Raw genomic sequence first — 25,214 nt, 5'->3', positions numbered from 1 at the left:
ATGGACAGGGATGGCTCTACCCATGATTACTGAGAAGAGATTGGCAGAAGCAAAAAGACCAATAGGCACATGTGTTTTTTACTCCACAATAAAGAGTCATAATTGCATAATACACAATACTATCCAAACTGGATGTGATCTGAAGACTCACTTGCAAATTTATGAAACTATTACATATTTTAAATGTAAACTCTTCTGGAAACTTTCAAGTTTGTTATAGTATATCTGTTACATGACATGTACAGTTTTCTCTGCATTACATTTTTACTTGCATCCTTACACTGTGATCATGGATTGCCTCTTTTTGCTGCTGTTTCTTTTAGCTGCTATCTTATTCATAAGGGATCACTACTTCAGATGGATTTGCATATTTGCTATGGTACAGGCTTTTTCCCCCTATTCCTAATACAACCCTCCAGACTCGTGTCTCCTCCTGGTCTCAAACCAGAAATGTTATTGTCGACAATTGCCAAAATAAATAAATAAATAATACTGGTAGTTAAACTGTTGTAACTTTCTGGCCTATAATCTGTACACCAAGCTGCATTCTTTTTTTTCTTTTCTTTTTTTTGTAAACTCACTTTTATATAATCTTTATTTATGAAGCTGAAAAGTGTCCCTGACATTAAAAAATGTCTCTTTTAAAGAGAAATTGTAACAAATATAACAGCACAGTTCTATGAAGATATTTGAAGCAGCCAAAAAGGACAAGGGGCACTGGGGATGTCAAACATAAGGCCCAGGACCCAGAACCAAAGACTCAAATGAGGCCCACTGATAAACTGAACTTTTTCCTCTTATATTGGGATATCTGAGAGATTAAATGTGCAGTTAAACTTCTCTGCACTGAGAGAAAGATGAGTTTCACTTGTCTGCCTCCCCTAAGATCAAAGTGTGCTGTATGTGGCTCACAATGTAAAATGAGTTTGACACCCCTGCTCTATTTATCAGTATAAGCAAAAGCATTACAAATAGAAAAAACAGAAACATTGGGAATCACTTTTCGGCACACCGGCGATCTTTGGTGAACGGTTAACCGAGAGAATAGTTTCAGGTAATCTCACTTGAAAACACATTTATCAAGGTTTACACTCTGCTGCCGTCTGCTGGAGGTCTGCCTTAAGTACAATCACATTTCTGGAGTTTTAAGCGTATAAACAGTTGGCGAGGGAAACAGCCACTCTTTCAGAGGAGTCCTGGAAACCTTCACTTAAAGCTCACGCAAAGCTTTGACATAACATTTAGTGTGCGTGAGCATTTTATTACAAGCAGATAACAGCCTGCCCCAGCAGCAGTCCTCTTTGCTCTTTCCCTGTTGCTCCTGACGTTGGTCCCAGCTGCTCCCTCCCCCTTCCCGGCTCCTCCTCTGTGTGGCTTCTTGGTCCACAGACCGATTGTCCCAAACTTTAAATCCTTCCTGAAGCTTCTCCATTATCTGCGGCGCGAGAGCGAAAGCAGAGGCCGATGGCAGAGGCGAGCGAGAAATGAAGTATGAGATATGGTACTGATGACCGAGCAGGCGGACAGACCTCTGACCCCGTTATTCTCAGCAGAACAACTTCCCTGCAAGGACTCCCGAGGGAACCGCTCGACGTGAGTGTGGGAAAGATGCAGCCAGGGCCCGGGGCTGCCTTTCAGTTTAAGTTGGGGGGAAGCGATTGAGGGGGTGGGGGGGTTAAGCGTTGGGCTTATTTGCATCTGCATCCTGCTTCAGAGTGTGGATTTGAATTAAAGGCCTCTGCTGACTCTGTAAAAGCACGAATTCAGCGAGTACGTGGCACGGAATAGAGCCAGGATGGGGTTAATTTGCATTCCAGATGGCAAAAGTTATGTTTTAGCGCCGAAGGCCAATTTTACGCATGCCCCGTCTCTTTAACTCAAAGAGATGTTTCTGTGCGCTTGAATGGGAATCACCACAACCTCGGTGCCTCAACATGTTTTGTTACTGTGATATAAACCATTACAGCAACACCGAGTGATACGAGCACGGGGAGAGACAAGTGGAAACCTGAGGCAGCTGCTTTTTGAGCACGTTTAAATGTTGCGTGAGAGGTGTTCGTTAAGGCACAAGTTTGACAGCTTCTCCCAGGGGAACAGAGAGCAGCGACTTAACTGTGTCATGTGTGCAGGTCTGAGGTGGACAATGGAGGCGAGGGGAGGCAGCGGAAGCGCGGAAGGTCGCCTGCAGACCTCCAGCTCTGTCTGGAGACAGCGTCCGACCAGTCCGAGAGCAGGAGGAAACCAGTCGGCGTCAGGTGGACAATATGTAGATTTTTATTGTTTATAAGCACTATATAAACTTTTAATGACAAGTAATAAATTAATAATAAGTTAATTTTAATGTCAAACATAAAAGGACTAAATTAAAGTGAAAAGAAAGCTGCAAGTGACTGAGAGAAGCTTATTGGGCTTTTTCTTGTTTGTTTTTTAGTTCAAAATGTGCTAGTTTTCCATTTTAACTGCAGCTCTGCAGCTGCACCCATCCTCCTATATACCTGCACAAACAGAGAGCTGTTTACTGATTATGTTGCTGCTGGTCAAGCAGCTTTTACTTAACCACGTATGACACGCTGCAGAGCCAAATTAGAGGGGTTTACTTTTTTGCCTGATAACAGTGTTTAGTGATAGTTTGAGTTATAAATCTGTAACAGTACTTTTCCTTCTGCAGCCACCGTTGTCTGTTACCCGTCCTCCTCAGGTGTTACCACGATAGTTAACTGTAAACACTGACCTTTCATTTGCCAGACTGAAACCTGTGGAGCAGCTTTCGCCAGTGCTAAGTCCATGTGACTTAGAAACAAAGTTTGATAAGAAGAAATGGCAGCCTACCCAGGTAAAAGAACAACAACAACAACAACCCAGATACTGATCCATTGACAAATACCACCAAACCCCAAACTGTTTTTATGTATATACAATTTTTTTTTCTTCCATTTTTTAATTTAAAACTTTGCTTTTCAGTTGTCAAAAACAAACACCCAGTTCCATAAGTTATTTAAGGAGGTCAGCAAAGATGAGCAGCTCAAGCAAAGTAAGTTTCACCTTTTGCTTTCAGGCAAACAGCAAAGGAATGTGAGAGTATTAATGTGAAAATGTAACCAACAGGTTACACTTGTGCCCTCCAGAGAGATATTTTGTATCAGGGCAAGTTGTTTGTCTCTGATAACTGGATCTGCTTCCACTCCAAAGTCTTTGGCAAAGATACAAAGGTATGTCACTGTTAACTGCAGTGAGGAATTTATCGGAAATCTTTGCGATTAACTTGTTTGTTAAAGAACATGAGGTCTTGTCCTTTACAGATCTCAATCCCGGCGATGTCCGTGAAACTAATCAAAAAAACTAAAACAGCGCTGTTAGTGCCAAACGCCCTTGTGATCGAAACTCCGAGTGATCAGGTAAGAAAGCATTTGATGCAGTCAGCTTTTACCTGACTTTCCTCTCAACACTCTACCTGCCAGATGGGGGGCTGTAGTTGAGCCTGGTTCTGTTAGAGGTCACTTCCTGTTAAAAGGGGAATTTTTCATCCCCACAGTCGCCAAATGGCGCTTCTGCAGTATACTCTAAAAGTAAAATGGAATTAAAATGAAAGTGATGCTAAATCTCTCTTTTCCAGCATGTGTTTGTGTCATTCCTCTCTCGAAACGCCACCTACAAGCTCCTGAAGTCAATCTGCCTTCATTTAGAGGTAAATGGCATCTTCTATACGAGTTATGCAACTTGTTCTAGCGGTATTCATTAGCTACATTTAGTCTTCTGCAGGAAATCTATGTCCTAATTTACAACACAACCATTGTAAGTTAGAAAAATTGACTGTACAAAAACACTGAGCCTTTTCTCTTAACCCTGCACCACAACCTTCCACACCATTCGAGTCATTGCAGGCTACGTAAACCTGAGGTGTAGTTACATTTCTCGAGATGTGCGCGTCAGGTCATGTGGATCGTTCCAGTTAGAGTTCCTGCTGAACCATAATTCAGGCATTACTGCTGAAACACGTCATGTTCTTTGCCCTTTAATAAATCAAATTAACTACATTTTTTAGAGAGTGTCTGTACTTTCTTTCTCTTCTGTGTTTCTTTAAGACTGGGCAGTTACTGGAAGCGACTTTGTATCTTGGACGCAGTATATTAAACATTAGCGTGTTCCAGCTTCCTCTCTCGTTACACTGTAAACTTAGTGTTTTTCTATATTAAATTATGTGTCTAAATTCAATACTGGGCTCTATCAAAGGCCCAGTATTGAAAAGTGTCAAAAGTCAAAGTAGCAACTAGCTAACAGAGACAGTTTAGCATTTAGCTGCTAAAGAGCCATGAACTCAACGCAGGAGTTAGAAAGCAAATGGAAGAGGGTGATTTTTAATTCAGTCATCTAAACAGAGAGAAATATGTTCACCAAGTGCCTGTAAACACACAACTCTAGCTTAGCTTTTTTCTCAGGTGTGTTTAAATAGGCAACTGTTTGCTAATGCAGATGAAAACTTTGCTAAAGCAAATAGTGAAAAGGCAGCGTCTAACCAAAACAAAGGGAGTGACTTCATTTTTGAAGAGACTTTGGCGTGTGCATTGTGTGCATAGAAACAGACAACCAAATGAATTCTACTGCTGGATTCTGTCTGAATAGGCAACTGTTTGCAGACAGTTTCATAAGTCAATACCAAAGAAGTGTGTTGTCATTACAGGTGGATAAGTCTTGTGGCAGCCCCGTGACTTCCTCTTGTGAAAACAGCTTCAGAATCAAGTGCCCATCGTCACTTCCTCTGGTCAGTAAGGGGTCTGTTCTTTTTCTGGTTTATTTGTTATATATTTATCTTCTGTTGCGATAGAAAGAGCTATACAAAGACCTTGTTTTCATGTGATACAACGCCCACATTGTATGTGGTGACTATGCTATGTTTCATGTGGGCTGCAGGACTTTTCTAGAGACTTCTCTGACCTTGATGGAGTTGTTCAGCAGAGACGGCAGGAAATGATGGAGAGCAGCAGCTCCGGGTCTCAGACTCCAGATTATGACAAGTTAGCTGGTGTGTGTCCCATCTTCTTTCCTCTGTGTAATTATATAGCTACTGTGTCCTCGCTCTAATCTACTGTACACAGTTTGTAGAGTCATTATTTGTCTCTGTAAGGGGTGTCAGGTGTCACGGTGGCTTAGACAGCCTTTAGTATTTAGGGTAGCTGGAGTCAAGCCAAGTGAGCCTCTGGGACTTTGTTTTTATTATAGTGAAGACACTTTTCACAAAAAGAAATCTCATTAAATAATTAATGAAATCTCCATTTTATTCTCAATGACAGCCATCAGTACTAAGAGCACTTGTCACATTTGCGAGCTTGTTTGTTAGCCTCTTAACATTTATTCAAAGTCGCCCGCCGCTGGAGTTACAGCCTTTTTCTCTGTTGCTTTGTGCAGACTTCAGCGGCCTCCCAGGCACATTTCTGAGCACAGTGAAGAGCGGAGAAGTTTCAGTCCACGCAGATATTCACCTCCAGACTTCCAGCCAAAAGCACGGACCCGCCCTCAACAGCGGTACTTTGACAGTGGCTTTCTAAAAAAGAAAAGATGCTTTGTTGTTAATGCTTCTGTAGTCTTCGATTTCACTGTTTAGCAGGAGCTATTGAATGTCGATGAACTGAAAAGTTTCAGTTGGATATCAGGATAATCCACGCTTTTGCCACTGACCTTCATTAAAAAACCTATTTTGACAAAATTAGAAGAATTATATTTGTACATTATATCTGCAAACTACAAATGAAGGCCTGAGAACAGCTCAATATCCCAGCCTGCTGCTATCACACCCCAGCTTACCAGTCAGCATGTCACATCTTCTTTGTTTGATAACCAATAGTTTAAAGACCAAGTTGTGTTTTCTGTGGACTCAAAGTCAGACACGCTTTACTGTTATATATGCTACAGTTAGAGGCACACGTGTCTTGTGGAAACAGATGCAGAACACAGAAATTAGAAAGATATTTCTGACATTCTGTCATAAAGTATTTCTAACATTTCTTTATTTCTTTCTAAGCAGTTTATTGCCTTGTTGATGAACATTACCAGAAATACTCTTATTTTTCCTTTGTTGCTTTCACATGTAGACCCCAGCAAGCCAACGCGAGGAGCCGCTCCAAAAGACAAGTCCTCACAGCCGATGTCGTTACAAGCCATCCTCCTCATCTATCTGTTTCTGTGAGCAACCTCTCATTATGTGGAATTTGAGAAGCCAGAGCAGTCTGACAGACACTTGTTAGGATGTAAAAATCATTTCCATCATTTAGCTTAGTGATTGTTCTCTGTGCTTATTATTTGAATCCTGTGTTTCTGTGTATTTAACAGAGTCGGTGTTCTTGTCTTGTCGTCCTGTTACATGGCGTTCAAGATTGTGGCTCTCGAGCAACGTTTGAACTCTTTGGTTTCGACAGGAGAACATATGTACAGCGAGTAAGTAAGCGTGGGATCCACCTTTAAGGATTTAAGAGTGTGAAATACACATATTCACCACATTTCCAAATGCATGGTGAATTTGGTAAATAATTTGGTGCAAATCTTAAAGCAGCAACACTGGGAGCCAAAGGTCACAGGATGAAGTGAATGCTGAGATCTATGGGGAACTGTCTACCAACCTGTTCAAGCTGGAGAAGGTTTGTCAGATTTTGTGAGCTAAACAGCAGTTATAGTTGCTCATACAAATTGTATTGTTAGATATAATATTTGAACTTAAAATATTGCAAACTAGATCTGGCTGATTTGTCATTACAATAGAGTCAGCAAAGCAATAATTAGAGCCTGAACGATATAGGATTTTTAAGACTGATACTGGTATTTATAATTGGAGTTTATATTTATATCTGGAGTATTGGGTGATATTTTTTTTCCGAAACATAAATAGATATTCATAGCATTTGTTATATATAGTAACTTACGAGTTATTTCTAGGATTATATGACAATACAGTTTAAAAATATTCTTCTGTTATTGTGCTATCAAGTCGCTCATTTACCTTCTGCCTGATTCTGCTCAGATCAGCTGGTTATTGTTGTGTTGCAGAGTGCCCCCTGGTGGACAAACTGTGCAAACAGTTATAACGTATCTGAAGGATGTTTTTCCTGTTGCTTCTTTACTCTTTAAATTTGTATTTATTGGACGTTATAGATGCTGATACTGATATATCAGCAGATAGCTGATATCGGCCAATATATTGGTCGGGTTATAACTTCTGGCCAGACTAGTGCTTTTTAAAGTGGCCAATCACACTGGAACATAAAAGCTGTAAGCAGCTGTGCCTGGATGTGCCCTCAGAGGTGCTCTCCTCCTCATCTGACATCATCTTAATATTGATGTCCCTCTGTAGCTAGTGCACTTTGCCTCATTCCAAGCAGCTGTAAACGCAATCAACACAGACAGTCGGTAGTGCGCAATGCACTGTTGACAGTAGACTTCTAGCAGTGTGATAGAAAAAATGTGATACGTACCAGTAATGCTAAAACAAATCCAGGGAATGAAACAGGTGAAAATACTGAAAACTTGCATAAAGGTGTCAGACCAGGGATACCAAACTGATTTTACACTGTGGGCCACATATATTTTAATCTTAAGCTAGCCAAACCACTGAAACTCCTCTTTTTGTTACTGTACAGAAGTTTAACTACACTTTTAATCCTCATGAAAAAGAAGTCATTTTTCTACACGATAGAGAAATGCTGATGTAGTAAATGAAAGAAATCTGTAATCACGACTAGGAATTGATAAGAATTTAGCTGATTCCACTTTCGATATCAGTTATCGATTCTCATTGACTCTGCCTGACAGTCACCACCATCGCCATCAGTAAGGACACAAATATGATCTTTCTCTTAGATGTGAACACAAAGCTGTCAAAACAAAGCAAAGATCAAAACCAGCACAAAGAAGCTTTAAAGCGATCACGAACAGATGGACACAGAGGCTGCAGACTGACTGCTCATCAGTTTTTTACCTGTTGAAGTTCAGAGTGTGGCTGCTAGGCTGGGGTCAGGATTCATTCAGCTAACATCACTCTGGGTTCTTGGCTAGCTTAGCATTAGCATGCTATCTGTGCAGGTGCCTGCTAAGAGCTGAAGTTGTGTTAACAGCATAATGGAGATTTGTTTGTCCTGGATGCAGTTTGCACTTTACCATGGCACTCTCATAATAAAGTGCAACCCCCCCCCCCCAAAAAAATGGCTACCGGTATACTATATTTATTTGCTACTTAAATATTTATTTATGCACATGGATATAATTCATGGGACCAATGCGCCCACCATGTGACAATCCTTGTTCGTGCTCAACCAGCTGTGCACTTCTTGACCTTTGTAACCTGGTGCAGCTGGATTGAAGATGCGAGTGTAGGATCATCTCAGTTTTTACCCCCATTTTAATGACATCACTCTCAGAAATGTGACTCCTTGTAAAACCACAACATTTTAGTTTTTTTGTTGATAGTATTTTTTATTTACAGTACATTCATTCTGATATAAACAGAAAGGTACAAAAAACAGATAAACAGAGATTCAGTAAGACAGAGTACGGTAAAGGTGACTTTTTTAAAGATGCACATTTTAGTAAAAAACAAATTCCAGAAGTCCTGGCTTCAGAAATATTTTACTGGGAATGAAATGATGATTGATGGTGTCACATTTTAAATCTAACCACAGTTAGAAACACAGTACAAAGCTAGCTGTTGCCCTCAAGGACCCAGTCTTTACGCTAAGCTAAGCTAATCAGCTGTAATATGTTTAACATAATTGTGAATTATAAAGTATCCCTTACTTGGGTTTGTTTTTTTCACACCACAGATTCAGAAAAACCTCCGGAAACTCCTGGAGGAGACTTAAAAGAAGACCGTGGTCTGTTGTAGTGTCCACACAGAAGAGAGCGAGTGCTGTGTAGAAGAGATCGTGCTTGAGCTGTGCAGATCAGCCGTGATCAGATTTGGTCATAACTCTCTTGCCAAAGCATGGACAGCTCATACACAAAGCATTCTTTAGACTGTGTGAAGTGAAATTGTGCAACAATGGCTTCTTTCCCTTTTGCACTCAGGACTGTTTGATCACTTTTTTAAACAAAAAGCTGTGCTGAAGCAGTGTGCTACTTTGGCAGTGGTAGTGCTAGTGAAGTGACTATGTTTTATTTATTTAATAGCTTTCCTGTTACATTTCACAGTAGTAAGATTGTTCATAAGTTGTCAGGTCCAAAGGTTCTATTTCATGTCAAGGTCAATGTTTTTGTCAGCATTAAAATGTCAGTAAGTTATATTTTTATCATGCTTATGAATCACTCATCAAAAGATTCTACAACAGTCAGCTTGTTCCTATAGTGTGATGTCAACAGATATATATAAATATACACTTTGCTTTGTGAAATCACACAACAATAAGAGCAAATCTGAGTTTAAAATATATTTTTTATTGTAAGTGTGGAATTTTTACTTTTCATACGAACCAACTGCTGTTTCATTCAGATGCAATTGTATAGTTTCTCAAACTTAGCAGCGTGTACTGCATTCACCCTGTTCCCATTCTGTTTTCACTTTGTGTGTTTGAAAACCACACAAACTTTGTGTTTAACTTTAGTTGTGACCCTTCAGATCACAGCTTGTGCCTCTGTGATTGTATCACAGCTCTAAAATAAACGGTTTTTCATGAAGTGTTTCTTGAAACTGGCGTTAACAGCTTTTGCACTTATTAAGGAGCACCAGGTTACATAAGGCTGATCGCTCAGCCAGGTGACACGCCTGCAGACCACAGACAAATGAATGCAAACAGCACCAATGTAACCTAAGAACATGATGACTGGCTTGAATACCTGCTCACAGCGGTGAAAGAAGAACTCTCTTTACTACAGTGTACAATAACACTTTACCACAAATAAAAGACTAATGTGTGTGCTTTTTTAAATTCTGCAGAGGGAGTTTGTTTTTGTTGTAATTTTTCCCCTACAGTGTTTTTATTGGGTGGCAGGTAAAGGTAGACCAGTTTGGCATGGAGTAAAACATGGAGAAAGTGATTTGGAACTGGCTTCTTGACATAAGCTACACGTTGCCTGAAAAAGATGCCATTTGGATAGCAACGTGTCACTCCAAAATTCCCATCTTAAACGAGCTTGGCCTCAGAAAACATTAATCTTGTTTTTTTAATCTTTGCTTTGAATGTCATCTTGCATTTGTGAACTGCTGTTCAGTCACACTTCAGTACAGTTCAGTAATGGTGCTCTGCATTGTCCTTGTGTAGTTTTCTCTGATTTCAATTCAGAACATTATGCACCATAATCGTTGATAATACCACATTCTTTGTAATTTTATGGTGAGAAATGTTATCCAGACATTGTTGGAATCACACACACCTTGCTGCTTCAGCAGCGTGGCTTGTCATTAGTAGCCTAAAAGACTTTGGTTGCAGCAGAAAGAAGATAAAATGTGATTTCATGACACAAATAAGTGACGCAAATTTAAAACACACTTTAACTGAAACATAGTTCAAACTGTTCTGATGATGAGGACGCTGCTGTGACTTATAAAGTGTCTGCTTATTTTTATTTGTTCTCTAAATAGTGTCACCAACATTAGCTACCCCAAATCACTAGAGATTATTAGCTCATTTTAACATTCCAGGTGGCAGCAAGTCAAAATTATGTTACCTGTCCAGCAGCAGCCTGCATTAAGCTTTAATATTGCTATAATTCAATTCAATTTCAATTCAAATATTTATTGTCATTGTCAAAAAAACAATGAAATTGCGTTTGGAGCTTCCATACACCCGTGAATAAAATAATAAGTGTAAATATGACTCCAGTGCAATAAAACAGTCCTTAGCAACAACATACAACATGACAAGTAATATTTAGAAGTTGGATATGGTTATTGTCCGTGAGAGAGAGGGGGCAAGAGTTCAGAAGCAAATTATGTACATACGTCTATTGTATGCCTTTTTTAAAATGTGTGACATTTAAGGAATCTTTATTGTGTGATTAAAATTAAAATTGTCCTTAAGGTAAGTTTACTCAGTTACAACAATAAAGTACAAATTTAATACCATTCAGTTTTATTTATATAGCGCCAAATCCCAACAACAGTGACCTCATGACATGTTATATTATAAGGTAAAGACCCTACATTAAAGAGATAAAACCCCAACAATCAGATGACCCTCTGTGAGCACTTGGCAACAGTGGGAAGGAAAAAACTCCCTTTTAACAGGAAGAAACCTCGGGCTCAGAGAGAGGCTACCATCTGTCGTGACTGGTTGGGGGTCAGGGGAGAAAGACAAGACAAAAGACACGCTGTGGATGAGAGCCAGAGTTATATTAATAACTAATGATTAAATGCAAAGTGGTGTATAAATACTTGGAGGGTGAAAAGATATACATGTTTCTGGAGTTCCAAGGAGAGAGTGAAGTAAAATGTGGAAAAGACTTAAAAGTCATCAAGTAAATAAACGAAACAACATTACTTTTAAAAGAATATTTACAGTGCAGTATTCAGTAGTACCTGTTCCACATTAGTTACAAAATGGGTGACTTTATTGCAGTATTTGTACTTAATTCCCTACTTTGCATTGTACTTTCTAGGAAAGGAAACTCGAGCTCAACATGCTTAATCACACTAACAAATGTACTTAGTTATATTCAGCTACTGTGTAACGCTGTATTTTACCACTACCACAATTGTAAACTGGAGTTAGTAATGTAAAAAGGGACTTTAAATATACAAATATACATAATTATCCTACATAAAACATAAACACAGTAAATTACACACAAGAGGAGTGAGCGAGGTGTGCATCTCTAATGGGCCCAATATGAGGCCACGAACAGCGCGGCCGACCCAAGTGTATGATTTTTAAAGCAAATTTAATGATATATCAGTACAGATGCTCAAAAATTTACAAATCTGTTGTCAGGGGAAAAGCTGTCTTAAAAAATTTGCGATTTTTTTGCTTCCGGTTTTCACTTCCTCTCCTCCTATTTCAGTTTAATTTTATTTATACAGCCCCAAATCACAACAAAAGTCGCCTCAAGGCACTTTATATGATAAGGTAGACCCTACAATTATACATACAACGATAAAAAAAACCAAAAAAAAACCCAACAATCATATATGAGCAGGCACTCATACCAGCGCTGTTGTGGCTGAATAGCGACACCTGCCGTTCAGGAGAATACTGCAGGGAGTACTCGCGCCCTCAGCTCTGGTATAAATGGTACCGACGTCACTGTTTGCGGCCAGTGTAAACGGGCCCATTACATTACAGTCTCCGGCAGCAGAGCAGCCCGCCTCCTCTGGATTGTGGACCAATGGCTCCGACGCCTCTACATCTCGTCTGCCTCTCAACCCGCGTTCAGCCCCTCGCATGACGTAACGCCCAATCTGAAAGTGCAATGGCGATATTGGACAATAACAGCCATCGCGCTTGGGGTCCACATCTATATTATGTGGCTACGGTTCAAGAAAACACCTCCAGCCGGCTGCAAAACCACATATAATATCGGCACAGAGCGCGAGCGTCAACCTGCGACCAGGAAAGGTGATCTCCCAGCCTCTGCACGCGATGACAGCTTAGAATAAATCGCTGGTGAGTCCAAACTCTGCTGATTGCAACAGCATTCGCCAAAGAGAAAAAAAGGCTTTTCCAGTAAATGGTCTCTTGCAGGCAGCAAGCCTGAGATTTCAAAGGGGCGTGGCGGTATGCTGGGTACTACTTCTGACGGATGCTGATAGCTTAGCAACAGCGACGGGGAAGGAGAGCAGAGACAATGGATGTGCCATTTGTCAGCATCGTTACTGGGCAGGCTGAGCTGAGCGCGTGTTTGCTGGACTAGAGAGAGAGACACGATCCTCGCCACTTTGTTCCAAGTGAGCAGCAAGGAGCCGTGGATGCAGAGTGGAAATGTAAACAAAGGGTGTGGGCCTTCCAGCTGGCCTGTGATGCTCTGCCACACACATGAGCATCATGTAGTCATGTCAAGAAGAAGGCCAGCCAGCAGTGGATCACAGCTGCTCCAGAGCCCCAGAAACCCAGGGGTCCCAAACATTATACTGGGTCTCTGCAATAGTTTTCAAGCTGCCAGCTTTTATTTGCCGTGCTGGATTGCTTTTCTATTGTTGAGCAAGCTATTTTAAATTTCATTGCCTTGGACTTCAGGACAGTCTAAAACGATTTTCACTATTTTTGACATTTTATAGTCAGCCTTAAAGTTATATTTGTATTGTTTAATAGCAAAGCCACTGAAATACATTCACATCATAAAACTACAGTAATTCTTGTCCATGCGTCCACCAAACTTTAGGTCGATGTGTTAAAATCCTAAGATTTTATATATATCTTATTGTGCTTGGAATAAAAATAAAACAATATGTTTCCATCCATCCACCTGTTCATTCCTCTATTTATCCATCCATCTTTAGTTTATCCAGTTCAGGGTTGTGGTTGGGCTTAAGTCTATTTCAGCCATCATATAGCAAGAAGTAGGATACACCCTGGACAGGTGTCCCGTCTGTCACAGGGGGAACGCAGACAATCACTTACATTTACTGCTGATTTAGGATCACCGGTTAACCCTACATGCATGTATTTAGACTGTGGCCGTACACCACTGACTGAACACACTGAACCCACACAGAGAGAAGCCCTTATGAGGTTATGGTGCTAACCCCTGTGCAGCCCTGAAAGACACTTTTATTACTTAAAAGTAACAACAACACCTACAGTATAAAGGTAACAAAGTAACATCCATGTATTCTAATGAGAAGACTTGTATTAGTCACTTGGCCTGTCAGGTGGTTTTAAATTTGTGGCTAATCAACAGGATAATGAATGTGAATATGAAGACATGGGTTAAATACCAACCAGAAAATGCAATCCTGGACTTTTAATGGCCATATAAATATTGAAACTTGGTTTTTAAGATGTAGAGTATTGGTTCCTTTCTGGGTGTGATGAAAAAAAACAATGAAAATCCAAATGGAATCTGAAAGTGAAACTCTTGCACCTCCCAGTCTTGACATTTTGCTTGTTTCCTAGGTGTGACGTGTGAACAGACACCATGGCCACACAGGAACCGTCCCCCCCTTCGTCCATGGAGAGCAATAAGCCCGGCTTCCCCAAGAAGATCCTGGGCAACAAGCTGGAGGACAAACACCTGTGCAACTGCTGCCACAATATCCTCAGACGGCCTTTCCAAGCCCAGTGTGGACATCGCTTCTGTTCCTACTGCTTTAACAGGACTGTGAGGTGAGGAGTGGAATGGCCAAAGGCTAAAATAAATACTTTGGAAGTGATTGTAAATATTTAGATTTTTAAAAAAATCTTTAATCATTTAATTTATAGTAATGTTGCTCATTCTCCTTTGTTCAGTTTCAGGGAGCTGCTTTTAGCTTTTAGAGCTTCTATCAGGCTCAGAGAAATGAAAAATTTAACTTAATTACTACTTAAATGATTCTAATCCAGGACTATTTAATTCCAGCTGTAATTAGCGCTCAACTGCTAATAAATTAGTGCTTACACTGGATTAGTATTATTAGTGTCCCACTGAAGTGGGAGACTGATGTGTCACTGATTCTTTGTGTGTTGCTTATTCTTTGTCAAAAGCTGTAAAACCACATTGTCAGCGGTTCAGTATTTTTTGAGTGGACCTCTTTGCTTTGACACCATTGATGCATCTCTGTAAAATATCTTCGATGAGAGAGACTTGATCATATTTGGATGAGGGCGTGGAGCTGAAAGTAATCAGCTGAAGCTAACGAGTTTGAATTGCAGTGTTCTTCCATAGACTGGATGGGTCGGCTGTAGGACACAGAATCCTGCCTAACATGGCATAAAATGCTATATTTTTACCCATGAGCCCACTGGACAGAATGTTAGCATAAATAACCATGAACTGACACTATTACTGTTCTGATAAAGTAACAAACATGATCGGGAGCTGGCAGCCAAGAAACTTTAATACTGATGTTGTTTTAAATGGGTGCGTTGTGAAATAAACATGCTTTTCTATATAAAATGATAGCATTGCTAATATTATTTATAGCTTTAAAGTGTATGTAAATCAGCAGCTAAATCTTTAACTCATGATTAAAGTGTCATAGCATAGATGAAGTAGCATAAATCATTGGCTATGTTTTATGTTGTTGTTTAATTGCAGTAATGGACCTCAGAAATGCAATGCTTGCATCAAAGAGGATATTTTTGAGGACCCTACCTCTATTTTAAAACAAGGATGCGTGAGTACTCTTTTTTTTTTTTTTTTGATTACTGTTTTTTTAAATTAAATGAATCACCTTGATTTGAATCGGTGAAAGATTAAAAGAAACAGAGTGGAAAACAAGCTTCTGAAGTTAAAATATGTCTGACGTGAGCTCTGCGTGTTGCCCTATTTACGTCATGTGCAGTCTGTGCAGTAGTAACAGCAGCGTGGTGATACTGGTGATTATGAGTTTCAGCTACTGCTTAGATAATATAATCATCACCTGGCAAAGAAAATAAATGTTAGCCGCTTCCATCATCTAGTGCACTGCTATTCTTTGTTGCCTGTGCTAATAAACAGAATATCTTCATACAGTTCAAATCATATGTAAACTTACAGTAAAATAACTGCGTGCATGTGTTGAATGTGCAGCTTTTCTGACACTGATGCACACAGCAGCTGGACATGCGGTTCACAGATGCAGCTCAACAGCAGATCCTTTTTATTTTCTCTCGTTTTTTCAGGCTTTTCCAGACAATGCGGTTCGAAGGGAAGTTGAAAATCTGCCAGCTGTTTGTATCAATGAAAGCTGCACTTGGAAAGGAAGCATAAAGGAGTACGAGGTGAGGCGACTTTTTTCCTTCACTTGTTTTTCAGTAACCAGGTACCCTAATGTTTTGTGTTTGTCACTTTGAAACGCTCGCTAGCCCCGCCCTGCGTGCATGAGACAAAGCCTTTCCAGCCTTGGCGCTCTTCTTTAGCAACCATAATCTGGATTGCAAACAGATGTTTAACAGAGTTTCTACGGCAGCCTGTGGGAGGTGGAAATGAGGCTGGTGCATTTATGAAACAGTGTAAAGGAGGCATTTGGATCATCTGGGAATGTGCAAACAGAGCAGATATTTCTACTGCTTTCAAGAAGTGGGAGGAAAAATCGATAAAGCATAGTATCACAAATGGTGATACTGCATCAATACAGGGACACCAAATTTTTGATTAAATAAATCGGCGGCTTCCTCCTACCGTCCAAAGACATGCAGTTTGAGGGGTTAGGTTAATTGGATAATCCAAATTGCCACTAGGTGTGAATGTGTGAGTGAATGTGAGTGCGAATGGTTGTCTGTCCCTGTGTGTTAGCCCTGCGACAGACTGGCGACCTGTCCAGGGTGTACCCCGCCTCTCGCCCTATGACAGCTGGGATAGGCTCCAGCGTCCCCCGCGACCCTGAAAAGGATCAGCGGAAGTGAATGGATGGATGGATGGATGGATAAATTAAAAAGAAACCCTGGGAATACTACGAACAAGAGGACTCATCTCATGCACCATCATACTGAGATAACGTTAGCCGAGCAATCTTACATTAAGTCAACTCAACCAACAACAACACTGGAACCACTCAGCTTGACAAAGCTACCAATGCTCCTAATTCAGAGCAAGCTGATGGCTCAGTCATGTGAGTAAAAATAGGACAGCAACCTCCTTCCATAAAAAAAAACAAAACAAAAAAACTTGTTCTGACTAAGCAGTTACCCAGAGCTTGTTGGTGATGAACACTTACAAGCACTTTTGATTACAAGGCCATTGCACAGGCCACCTGATAGCAGGCAACCTTTCTGCAAACAGTCACAGTCTGACTTGGACTGACTGCAGTCACTCAGAGATTGTCGAAGGTTTGCAAATAATTGCTGTCTACTTATATAAAGGCAGACGGATTGCCAACATGTTGCCATCAGTCTGAATGAGTCAACAAGCACAACTTGAAGGGACTTGACTCAACTGGTTGTATTCTGGTTATGGTTTTAGAAAATCATAAAATCATGGGGTTTGTGGTCATTTCCATGTCCGCTGTTTTCCACAGCACAGAATGAAAATGAAGACATCAACACTATAAAATAACAAAAATAAAACCTGCCGTACAGAGTGCGTAGTGTAAAAATGTAAACAGAGCAAAATGTGTGTCATATTTTACTTTGCACACATTCCCGGACTTGTGACAGAATCACAAGTAGTGACATTTAATGGAATTTCTTGCCTTCTTTGTGCATTTGAAACCATCAGCTGGTTTGTTTAGGTGTCGCAGGCAGGTTCCAGTAGACTACCTCGCAGCTGTGGATGAGGTTCAATGGGAATAATGGTCACGGTGCAAATAAAACTTGTGCAGCTTGTTGTTTAGATTTCAAAAACAGCACAATCAAGAAAAACTACTTAAATCCTGCCTCCTTCGTATAACATTTCCAGCAGCTACCTTTAAACAGTTGCATACATTAGGTAAACATATCGCTGCCACACTTCCTGTCTTTGTATCTACCAGTTTCTTTGTGGGAAATTGTGTTTGCATGTTTTTCGTTTATGCCTTTGGTCTCTGGGGACCGTAACATCTGCAGCTGTTGTTCTCCTTCTTGTGGCTGAAGATGGTTCTTTATAGCTGTGGTTTTTACCTTTGGACTCATCGTCCTGTTACAGAATGGTAGTGTTGCGTGAAGGATAAGACTCTAAACATCTGACACTGTTAAAGCTACAGCACTGCTCTGTATGTAGACAAATAAGCCTCCCAGCGCAGTACAGAGGTTACCATTCTGCCACAGCACCTCAGCATAAGCTCCCACTTTCCACAGATGAACCACGAGGGGAAGTGCGAGTTCATGATCATCCCCTGCCCTTCCTGCAAAGAACGAATCCGCTTCAATGAACAGGAGCGCCATAATGAGCGAGAGTGCCCTGAGAGGACGCTCAACTGCAAGTACTGCAAGGAGCCGTTCCACTTTAAGAATATCAAGGTTGGAAATGATTTATTTAGACCAAAGATGCTCGTCGGGGCCTGTGCAGCAGATCAGAGCAGCCATTTGTGTGGCATTAAAAGAAACGTTGCTGCCTTTTCGTTTTTTTTTTTCAGGCGCATGATGAGATCTGCCCCAAGTACCCGATGATCTGTGAAGGCTGTGCCAAGAAGAAAATACCCAGAGAAAAGGTAAATCTGAGACCAACGTGCAGAAAAGGAGGAAGCATTATGTTGTAAAACTGACCATAGTCCCATGTAGCTGCTGTACACTTTCTCTCTCTTTTCCTCTAATCAAATGTGATGGCAGAGAGCATGCAACTGAGCTTCTGAAAATAATGAATGTACTTTGTCATGTTTACTTATGTTTAATAAAAAAGAAACTGAAGATATTCAGACTAAAATGAGCATAAAAATTTGAAGATGCAATATGTAAAATGTCAAAAGATACAAAGTAAAATCTATAAGAAGAAAAAGACACAACTGATTCATCACTCGCTTTTAATACACAGCAGATGGAAAATCATTTTTATCGATTGTTAGAAATTGACTATTTTATTTCTTTTGTTTCCCAGTATGTGGACCATATCAAATTCTGCAGCAAATTCAGAACTCCATGTCGATTTCATGTGGTGGGATGCGATATGTCTGTAAGTAGCCCGATTGTTTTCTCAATAACGAATTCAGTATTTGAGCACACAGTAAGCTACAAGACGATATGAGAGAAGATATCATCTGAACCAAGACGAGGAAGAGTGAGGAGGTATCTTTTTTCCAGTGACTGTATATAAAAGATGAACAGAGCCACTGTGATGTCACACCTTGGTTTGTAGACTATTGTTTTGAAACTTTGAGCATTTAGACTGACCATCCTGCTTAGTTCTTTAAAAACACAAGTGCTAACCATGCTAATGTTCACGCTAGTTAGCCAGTTTGGTTAGCAGTGTTATTCATTGTAATGTTTGGGATTTAAATTGTTATTGGAAAAACTATTGTGGCCTTGAGAGGTCACTGTAACTTAGGAAAACACCAGCAAATAGAAAACCGCCACAAAAACAGGCAAAACACAGTGAAAGTTGAAAAAAATGCTGCTAATGCTCAAAGGGACAAGCTAGTAAACGGCTAATAGTAGACAGTAGACTATTGTATATTCTTAGTGAGAGATTGTATGTTTTGAATTGAAAAAATAAAAACAGGAGTTTACAATACATTGGTGGAAATGAATCATGTTATATTAAAAATGACTTGAAATGAGTAACAAATGAGTTAAGACTATGTTAGATTTACCGTTCTCCTTTACTTCAGTAATTACTCTGTGCATTCATATATTGTTTCTGGTTTATGTTGCACTTTTGCAGGTGGAGAAGGAAAAGATTCATGACCATGAGCGCGCATATGCCTATGAGCACCTCAATCTTCTGCTGCATTATATTATGGGCATGAAAGTTAGCATGGAGGGCCTACAGCCCCAGGGACTGGAAGTAGCCGGACACAAACTGGTGGAACTCCAACAATCCCTCAAGGAACTCGAGGCCAGAGTCTCCCAGCTCAGCACCACCTCCTCTGGGCCTCCCGTGCAGGGAGCCGCCGCTGCCGCATCCTCATCATCTTCCAGCTCTGGACCTCCTGGTCCACCCGCTTCAGTTCCTCTACCTCCACCTCCCACTCTGCCTCCCACTCTCTCTGTGTCTACATCCTTCACGCCTCTGCCCAGCTCGGTGGGCGCAGCGCTTGAGCTCCAGCTTCACAGCGAGAAAACCAAGGTGGCCGAGCTCGGCCGCAGGTGCACGGAACTGGAAGTCAAAGCTGGCACGTTTGAAAATGTGGTGTGTGTCCTGAACAGAGAGGTGGAGAGGTTCGCCACCACCATGGAAGCCAGCAACCGTCAGCATAAACTGGACCAGGATAAGATCGAGGCTCTGAGCAATAAGGTAAGCTCGAGCCATGACTGCAGCTGGTTGATGCAAGTTGGAGCATTCCTTGTTCTCTGAATCTTTATTCAGTACACACAGCAATGGACCGTTCATTTTTAGATTCACCATTACTTTAACTTTTCTTCAGTATCGATGTAATCCTGAATCCTGGAGAGAGCTTAGGTTGTGGTCGAATCTGTTTATTTGCATACAAAAAAAGGTGTGAATGGCTGATTTAAGGATAGGCGAGTCTAAAAAATACTTTTAGCACACAAAATACTTGCACAGATTTTACACTTCCAGTGTGTAAAGGCTGCTACTCTGAGAAAACTTGTTGCCTGCCAATTTATAAAATCCCAGAAAACCCAGGAAAGGGCTTGGAGATGCTTCAAAGTGATACTTTGAACAAACAGTCTTTTCAAATGACTCTAAATTAGGCAGTAAAATATTTGTAGTTTCTTCCTTAAAGGCAGAGTGATGTTGATCACCTTGAATTGATGTTAATATGAATTTGTCATTTGTAATGTCTGAGCATGTTTGTGAAACCAACCAAAACAACTGCACTTTTTGTTGGTTATTCTCTCAGCTGCAGTTCAGTCATTACTGGAAAATATCCAAGTGACTGAATATGTGTTTGTTTTCCAGGTGCGACAGCTGGAGCGGACTGTGGGGCTGAAGGACCTGACGGTCGCAGAGATGGAGGGACGGCTGAGAGAAATGTCCGCCACCACATTTGACGGCGTCTTTATCTGGAGGATCTCAGATTTTGCCAAAAAGAGACAAGATGCCATCGCAGGCCGAGCCCCCGCCATGTTCTCGCCAGGTAACACTGCGCATTATCACAGTGCTGATGCAAAATCATCAGCCTAGAATACCAGGAGCATGATCAGTGAACTGGTTTGAGAAGAGCAACAATACATGCCATTTGTCAAAGCCATGATTTTGTCCTGCAAAGATAAAAACGTTGAAAAAGTTATTACTAAATTACTAGAAACTCTTTAGATGTCTTCTGCAGATAATTAGCTCTCTTTCCCGTTCTCTTCCAGCCTTCTATACCAGCAAGTATGGCTATAAGATGTGCCTACGGATCTATCTGAATGGAGATGGGACAGGGCGTGGCAGCCACTTGTCCTTGTTCTTTGTGGTGATGAGGGGGCTGAGTGATGCCCTGCTTAAATGGCCCTTCAACCAGAAGGTAAAAGACTAAGAAACAAGCAGCCATTCAAGTATCCCCTTCTGGTTGTTGGACAGTCTACCATTGTTTTCTTTTCCGTTGTTGTTCTTATTTCTTTAAGGACCACAGTGAGGTTTGTTCTGCTGAAACTTGCCTATTTCATCCCAGCAGTAATCTCTAGCTTATCTGACTTCCAGGTTACGCTGATGCTGCTGGACCAGAGCAACAGAGAGCACATCATCGATGCCTTTCGACCTGATGTCACTTCCTCCTCCTTCCAGAGACCCGTGAGCGAGATGAACATCGCCAGCGGCTGTCCACTCTTCTGCCCGCTCTCTAAGCTCGATGGCAAGAACACTTACATTCGTGACGACACCATCTTCATCAAGGCGATTGTGGACCTCACCGGCCTCTAGACGACCTCCACGGGGTGTTACAGTTTGGCAACCAGGCAGCTCTTTGACCATTAAAGGCTTCATTTTGGCTCAGTCGCGGTCCCTTTCAGGGCTCCGTTCGGGCACCTTGCTGTCCCCCGCAGCTTTGGGGAGACAGACATGCTTGCGACAGTCTGCTGCATGTAGCTGCTCAGACCAGACAATGCAGGCATTCTTATACCTTGGTGGTCTCTGTGTGAGAACCCTCCCCTCCGTCATTGCTGTACATTTGGGTGCAAAACTTACTTTCTCGACATCACAGCATCACCATCCACGGTGATAAAGTGCCGTTTCAGTTCTGCACGCGAGTTTTCAGTTAGAGGAAGCAGGCAGCAGTGTGACGTAGTCAGAGCGGTGTTGAGCAGAAGCAGAGGGGAGTGAAAAGGTAGAACTGCGTCTTTGTTTTTCGTCCCCTGCTTTCGAAGGCTGGGGGATGTTGCAGAACATGCAGAGTGTGTTAGAGCAGGGCTGTAGATGTGTTTTATGTGATCACTCTGGTAAAGCTGGCAGTAGAATTATAATAGAGTTAGAGCGTGGCTTGATGCAGATTTTGCTTCTTTTTAAAGATTGTGGATATTGTGAGCTTCTCAGTTCCAGTGTGGAGTAAATTTGCATAGACAAACGTGGAGTTATGTTATGAATAAGATTACAGGCATTTCTTTTTATTTCTTCATTTCTTTTAAACAAAATGCATGCTGCTGGAGTTTTAAGTATAAAATATAAAAATGCTCTTTTTTTTGGAAGGGGGGGGGGTTGTTTTGGGGGTTTTTTCAACTGAGCTTCACAAAGTTTCATCATTTGATATTAAACTTGTTAGTGATTTATCCATCTGTGATGGTGGACATTGCCTGCATGTCTATGAAGCCAGGCTATTTACATGTAAAGTCAGTGTTGCGTATTTGTTCCTAATAAGGGGGTCGGTGGTTCTGATTGGTGGTTTGGTACATCTGTGGAAGATACAGTGGAGTTACCAAGGAGTCAGGGCAGCTTGCCAGTCAAGCCTGAGGCGTAAAACTTACATGTGGTTTTGTCTCTGACAAACATACATCGCTGGAGTTTTTCCCAAGGATATGCTCACTAGCTCACATCTCAACACATAGTACCGTGCCCCACCACAGACTGAGGTCAACGCAGATTCCACGAAATGAAGGAATAGTATGTTCCTTGTTTTCTGTCCATACAGTATACAGTGCGTATGTGTTTCTGCTGCTATACGATAGAATACTCATGTGAATGTCGGTGCAAATATAAATGAGCTACGTGTGTGGAGGTAGAGAGGATGGAAACAAGAGATTGTATTGTTGTCGGTCTCAGGCCAATGTTGACTTTATTTATTGCAGATCGATGTTCAGCGCAGCCCCCGAATTTTTCGTTTTCCCTTTCCGTGCTCTTTCACCAATTTTCACCACAGCACCACACATCGAACAAAAACTCTGGTTAAACTGAGATGTACTTTTTCCGCGTGCCGTCACTTTGGCACGCATCCTGAGGTTTTAAGGTTCACGCTGGCCTGTTTGGAAACCAGTCTCGACCTGTATTGAAACCTCTCTGTGCATGGGAGGCTTCGATTCATATTCACTATGGAGTTTCACAGCGGCTTTCCTCGTGGGCCACGTGTGAACGCATTTATTTGTATTCGTTTGGATGAAAATACGTAGAATAGTTATTATGTTATATCTGGCGCCGCTTCCGTTCAACAGAAGCAGCTGCCTATATTCATAGCAATGTATAAATATGTATCTTTCATATCATAATGTTGAAATAATCTATATATCAATGTTAATATACACAAGAGGTTATAATAAACATAGTATTACTGAATACCTTATTAATTCTATATCTATATACCAACTTTTTGTTTGATGGTTTGAACAGGCCAGGACAACCCCTTTGTGACTTGTGATTCTTTCTAGAGTGCAATATATGATCATGTCTGTTAGGGTTTACAGAGGTCACGCTCGACTCATTTGTTTACATTACCCATTCTGGCGCCGAAGAACCGCAACCCAATTCTCTGAGGAAATATGGTGCTTTCCTTGTCATAAATCATATGCTATTTTATCAGTAACATGAAAATCACAAGTCAGTAGCTATCCGTGCGGCTTATTGGCTCTGTGGGCTTTTAGAAGATCATTTTAATGTTAAGGAATTCTTGTTCCATACAGTGAGTGAGTTTATACTCTTATCTTAGGAACCTTTCAGTGAAGACTGAGCTTGTAATAAAATAGGATTACATGGACTTTTTAAAGTGTTCTCGTAATGTGCCAAACTCAAATATTACCTCCATGTATGAACACTGTTGTACTGCAAGTTGAATTTTATGTTCTATGCTAAAATATGGTGCCAAATATGTTTCTATTTAATTTTCTATGAAGATGCGTGTGTGAGATTTTAATATGAGGCGTCATTACTTCTGTAAGCACCAGAGGAGCTGATTAATACTGTCCCATTTAAACTGTCCTCAGATGAGGTTTCTGAATGTAAGCTTTAATTAAGTTGGTTTTCCTTTTCAAAAAACACAACAGCCGTTCTGTCTTGTGATGCAGTTGACTTGAACCAACTTTTTTTGTGCACTTTCTATCCTTTGTTTGTCCAGACAGGGTATTTTGTTGAGCGATTTATGTACCTTGAAATCAGAGCCATATGTATTCTGATGTTGATAATTGATGTATTATGCTGAAAAAAGGACATGCAGTATGTAATAAAGTGTGGTGGTTTCAGCCTGTGTTGATTTTTTAAAGTGCATCTTTAATAGAAAGTATAGAAAAAAGAGCATTTTGAATCTTCAGTGAGCATTTTGGTAATCAGCCTTGCTATTTTTTAGGGATACATATTCTAGATATTCATAAAGTGCTATGGGTGGAACACTGAGACTCACCTAGTTAGTGAGCTAATCAAATGCTAGCTTTTCACACACCAGTCTACTGGAAAGTCCCTATAACACTGCAGCCCATTACATTAGACAAAACAGAAGAGAGCTCATTGACTACAATTAACAGAGGTGAGGCCTAGTGGACACCAAGTGGCTGTAAAAGACAGCAATTATGACTTGCTGGAGGGGGATTTGCACTACAGTAGAGATCACACTGTGTGGAGCGGTTGTCTGATGCCACTAAGCACTGCTGTTTCAAGCTGAAAACTACTGTTAACTAAATAAAAGAGAAATGATTTAGAAAAAGACAGAAACTCTCATCAGAATTCTCTGCAAAGAAAGATCTTCAGTTTATTTTTATCTTGTTGAATTACAGTTAAGCACTGATGCTTCCATCTGCAACAGAATGACTTGCTATAAAGGGTTTTCTGAAGAAATGTGATAACAGTTTGTTGGCTTTGCACGTTCGATAGAGGGGCAGTCACACTTCTGTGTGAACATATTAATCCTAAACCGACTTTCATTCACTGTGTTGTTACAACCTGTGCTACATGATGAGCTGAGTCACTTTCACATGTTTATCCTTAAAGTCTCCAACTGCTCTCAGTAAAGGAAGCTGGTGGCTTTGTTCCCTGCGGAGAGATATGCAGACTTTCTTAGGCTGATATTTCGAATCCACTCTATCAGAATATTTATTTATTATTTTTGAATTTGATTTTGCACTTTGTTGTTGGATTTTGGAATAATTTTGTCACGGCTGCCAGGGCGAACTGCGTGGTGTTGGAGGAAAAGGATCCAAAACGCAGGCAATGAGTGAGAGTTTATTTACAAGTGGCAGAGTGACAAAAACAGGCAA

At 40.8% G+C, this 25,214-nt stretch overlaps 2 protein-coding genes across 3 annotated transcripts; both read left to right on the top strand.

Moving 5' to 3' along the window:
- Positions 1-1,342: 1,342 nt before the first annotated feature.
- Positions 1,343-9,654, top strand: LOC116310473 (GRAM domain-containing protein 2B-like). 2 transcript variants are annotated; one of them, XM_031727255.2, is made up of 14 exons: positions 1,343-1,593; positions 2,130-2,255; positions 2,746-2,833; positions 2,962-3,031; positions 3,106-3,209; positions 3,300-3,395; positions 3,614-3,685; positions 4,679-4,759; positions 4,909-5,020; positions 5,404-5,520; positions 6,087-6,177; positions 6,325-6,429; positions 6,545-6,629; positions 8,805-9,654. In XM_031727255.2, exons 1-14 carry the CDS (start codon positions 1,499-1,501, stop codon positions 8,841-8,843), a joined length of 1,281 nt encoding a protein of 426 aa, XP_031583115.1. In that variant the 5' UTR covers positions 1,343-1,498; the 3' UTR covers positions 8,844-9,654. The 2 variants fall into 2 exon arrangements, with proteins under 2 accessions (XP_031583115.1, XP_031583114.1); XM_031727254.2 differs by having other exon boundaries at positions 1,344-1,593; positions 6,542-6,629.
- Positions 9,655-12,201: 2,547 nt separating this feature from the next.
- On the top strand, positions 12,202-24,206 carry LOC116310474 (TNF receptor-associated factor 2-like). Its single transcript, XM_031727256.2, has 11 exons — positions 12,202-12,578; positions 14,028-14,237; positions 15,148-15,226; positions 15,714-15,812; positions 17,805-17,966; positions 18,083-18,157; positions 18,541-18,615; positions 19,324-19,896; positions 20,524-20,701; positions 20,925-21,073; positions 21,250-24,206. The coding sequence occupies exons 2-11, from the start codon at positions 14,050-14,052 to the stop codon at positions 21,466-21,468; spliced, it is 1,797 nt and encodes a 598-aa protein (XP_031583116.1). The 5' UTR covers positions 12,202-12,578; positions 14,028-14,049; the 3' UTR covers positions 21,469-24,206.
- The last annotated feature ends 1,008 nt before the right edge of the window (positions 24,207-25,214 follow it).

This window comes from Oreochromis aureus, linkage group 7 (genome assembly GCF_013358895.1).
Source record: "Oreochromis aureus strain Israel breed Guangdong linkage group 7, ZZ_aureus, whole genome shotgun sequence".
Classification (NCBI taxonomy): domain Eukaryota; kingdom Metazoa; phylum Chordata; class Actinopteri; order Cichliformes; family Cichlidae; genus Oreochromis; species Oreochromis aureus.
Note: the sequence above shows the minus strand (reverse complement) of the source record. Positions and strands in the feature narration are given on the sequence as shown.

Excerpts from the sequence above, each read along its gene's own strand:
- LOC116310473 (XM_031727254.2), top strand. The coding sequence starts at position 1,499 with ATGGTACTGATGACCGAGCAGGCGGACAGACCTCTGACCCCGTTATTC. Across the intron at positions 3,686-4,678 it reads CAATCTGCCTTCATTTAGAG|GTGGATAAGTCTTGTGGCAG; the intron begins GTAAATGGCATC and ends TTGTCATTACAG. Across the intron at positions 6,630-8,804 it reads ACCTGTTCAAGCTGGAGAAG|ATTCAGAAAAACCTCCGGAA; the intron begins GTTTGTCAGATT and ends TTCACACCACAG.
- LOC116310474 (XM_031727256.2), top strand. The coding sequence starts at position 14,050 with ATGGCCACACAGGAACCGTCCCCCCCTTCGTCCATGGAGAGCAATAAG. Across the intron at positions 17,967-18,082 it reads TCCACTTTAAGAATATCAAG|GCGCATGATGAGATCTGCCC; the intron begins GTTGGAAATGAT and ends TTTTTTTTTCAG. Across the intron at positions 20,702-20,924 it reads CCCCGCCATGTTCTCGCCAG|CCTTCTATACCAGCAAGTAT; the intron begins GTAACACTGCGC and ends GTTCTCTTCCAG.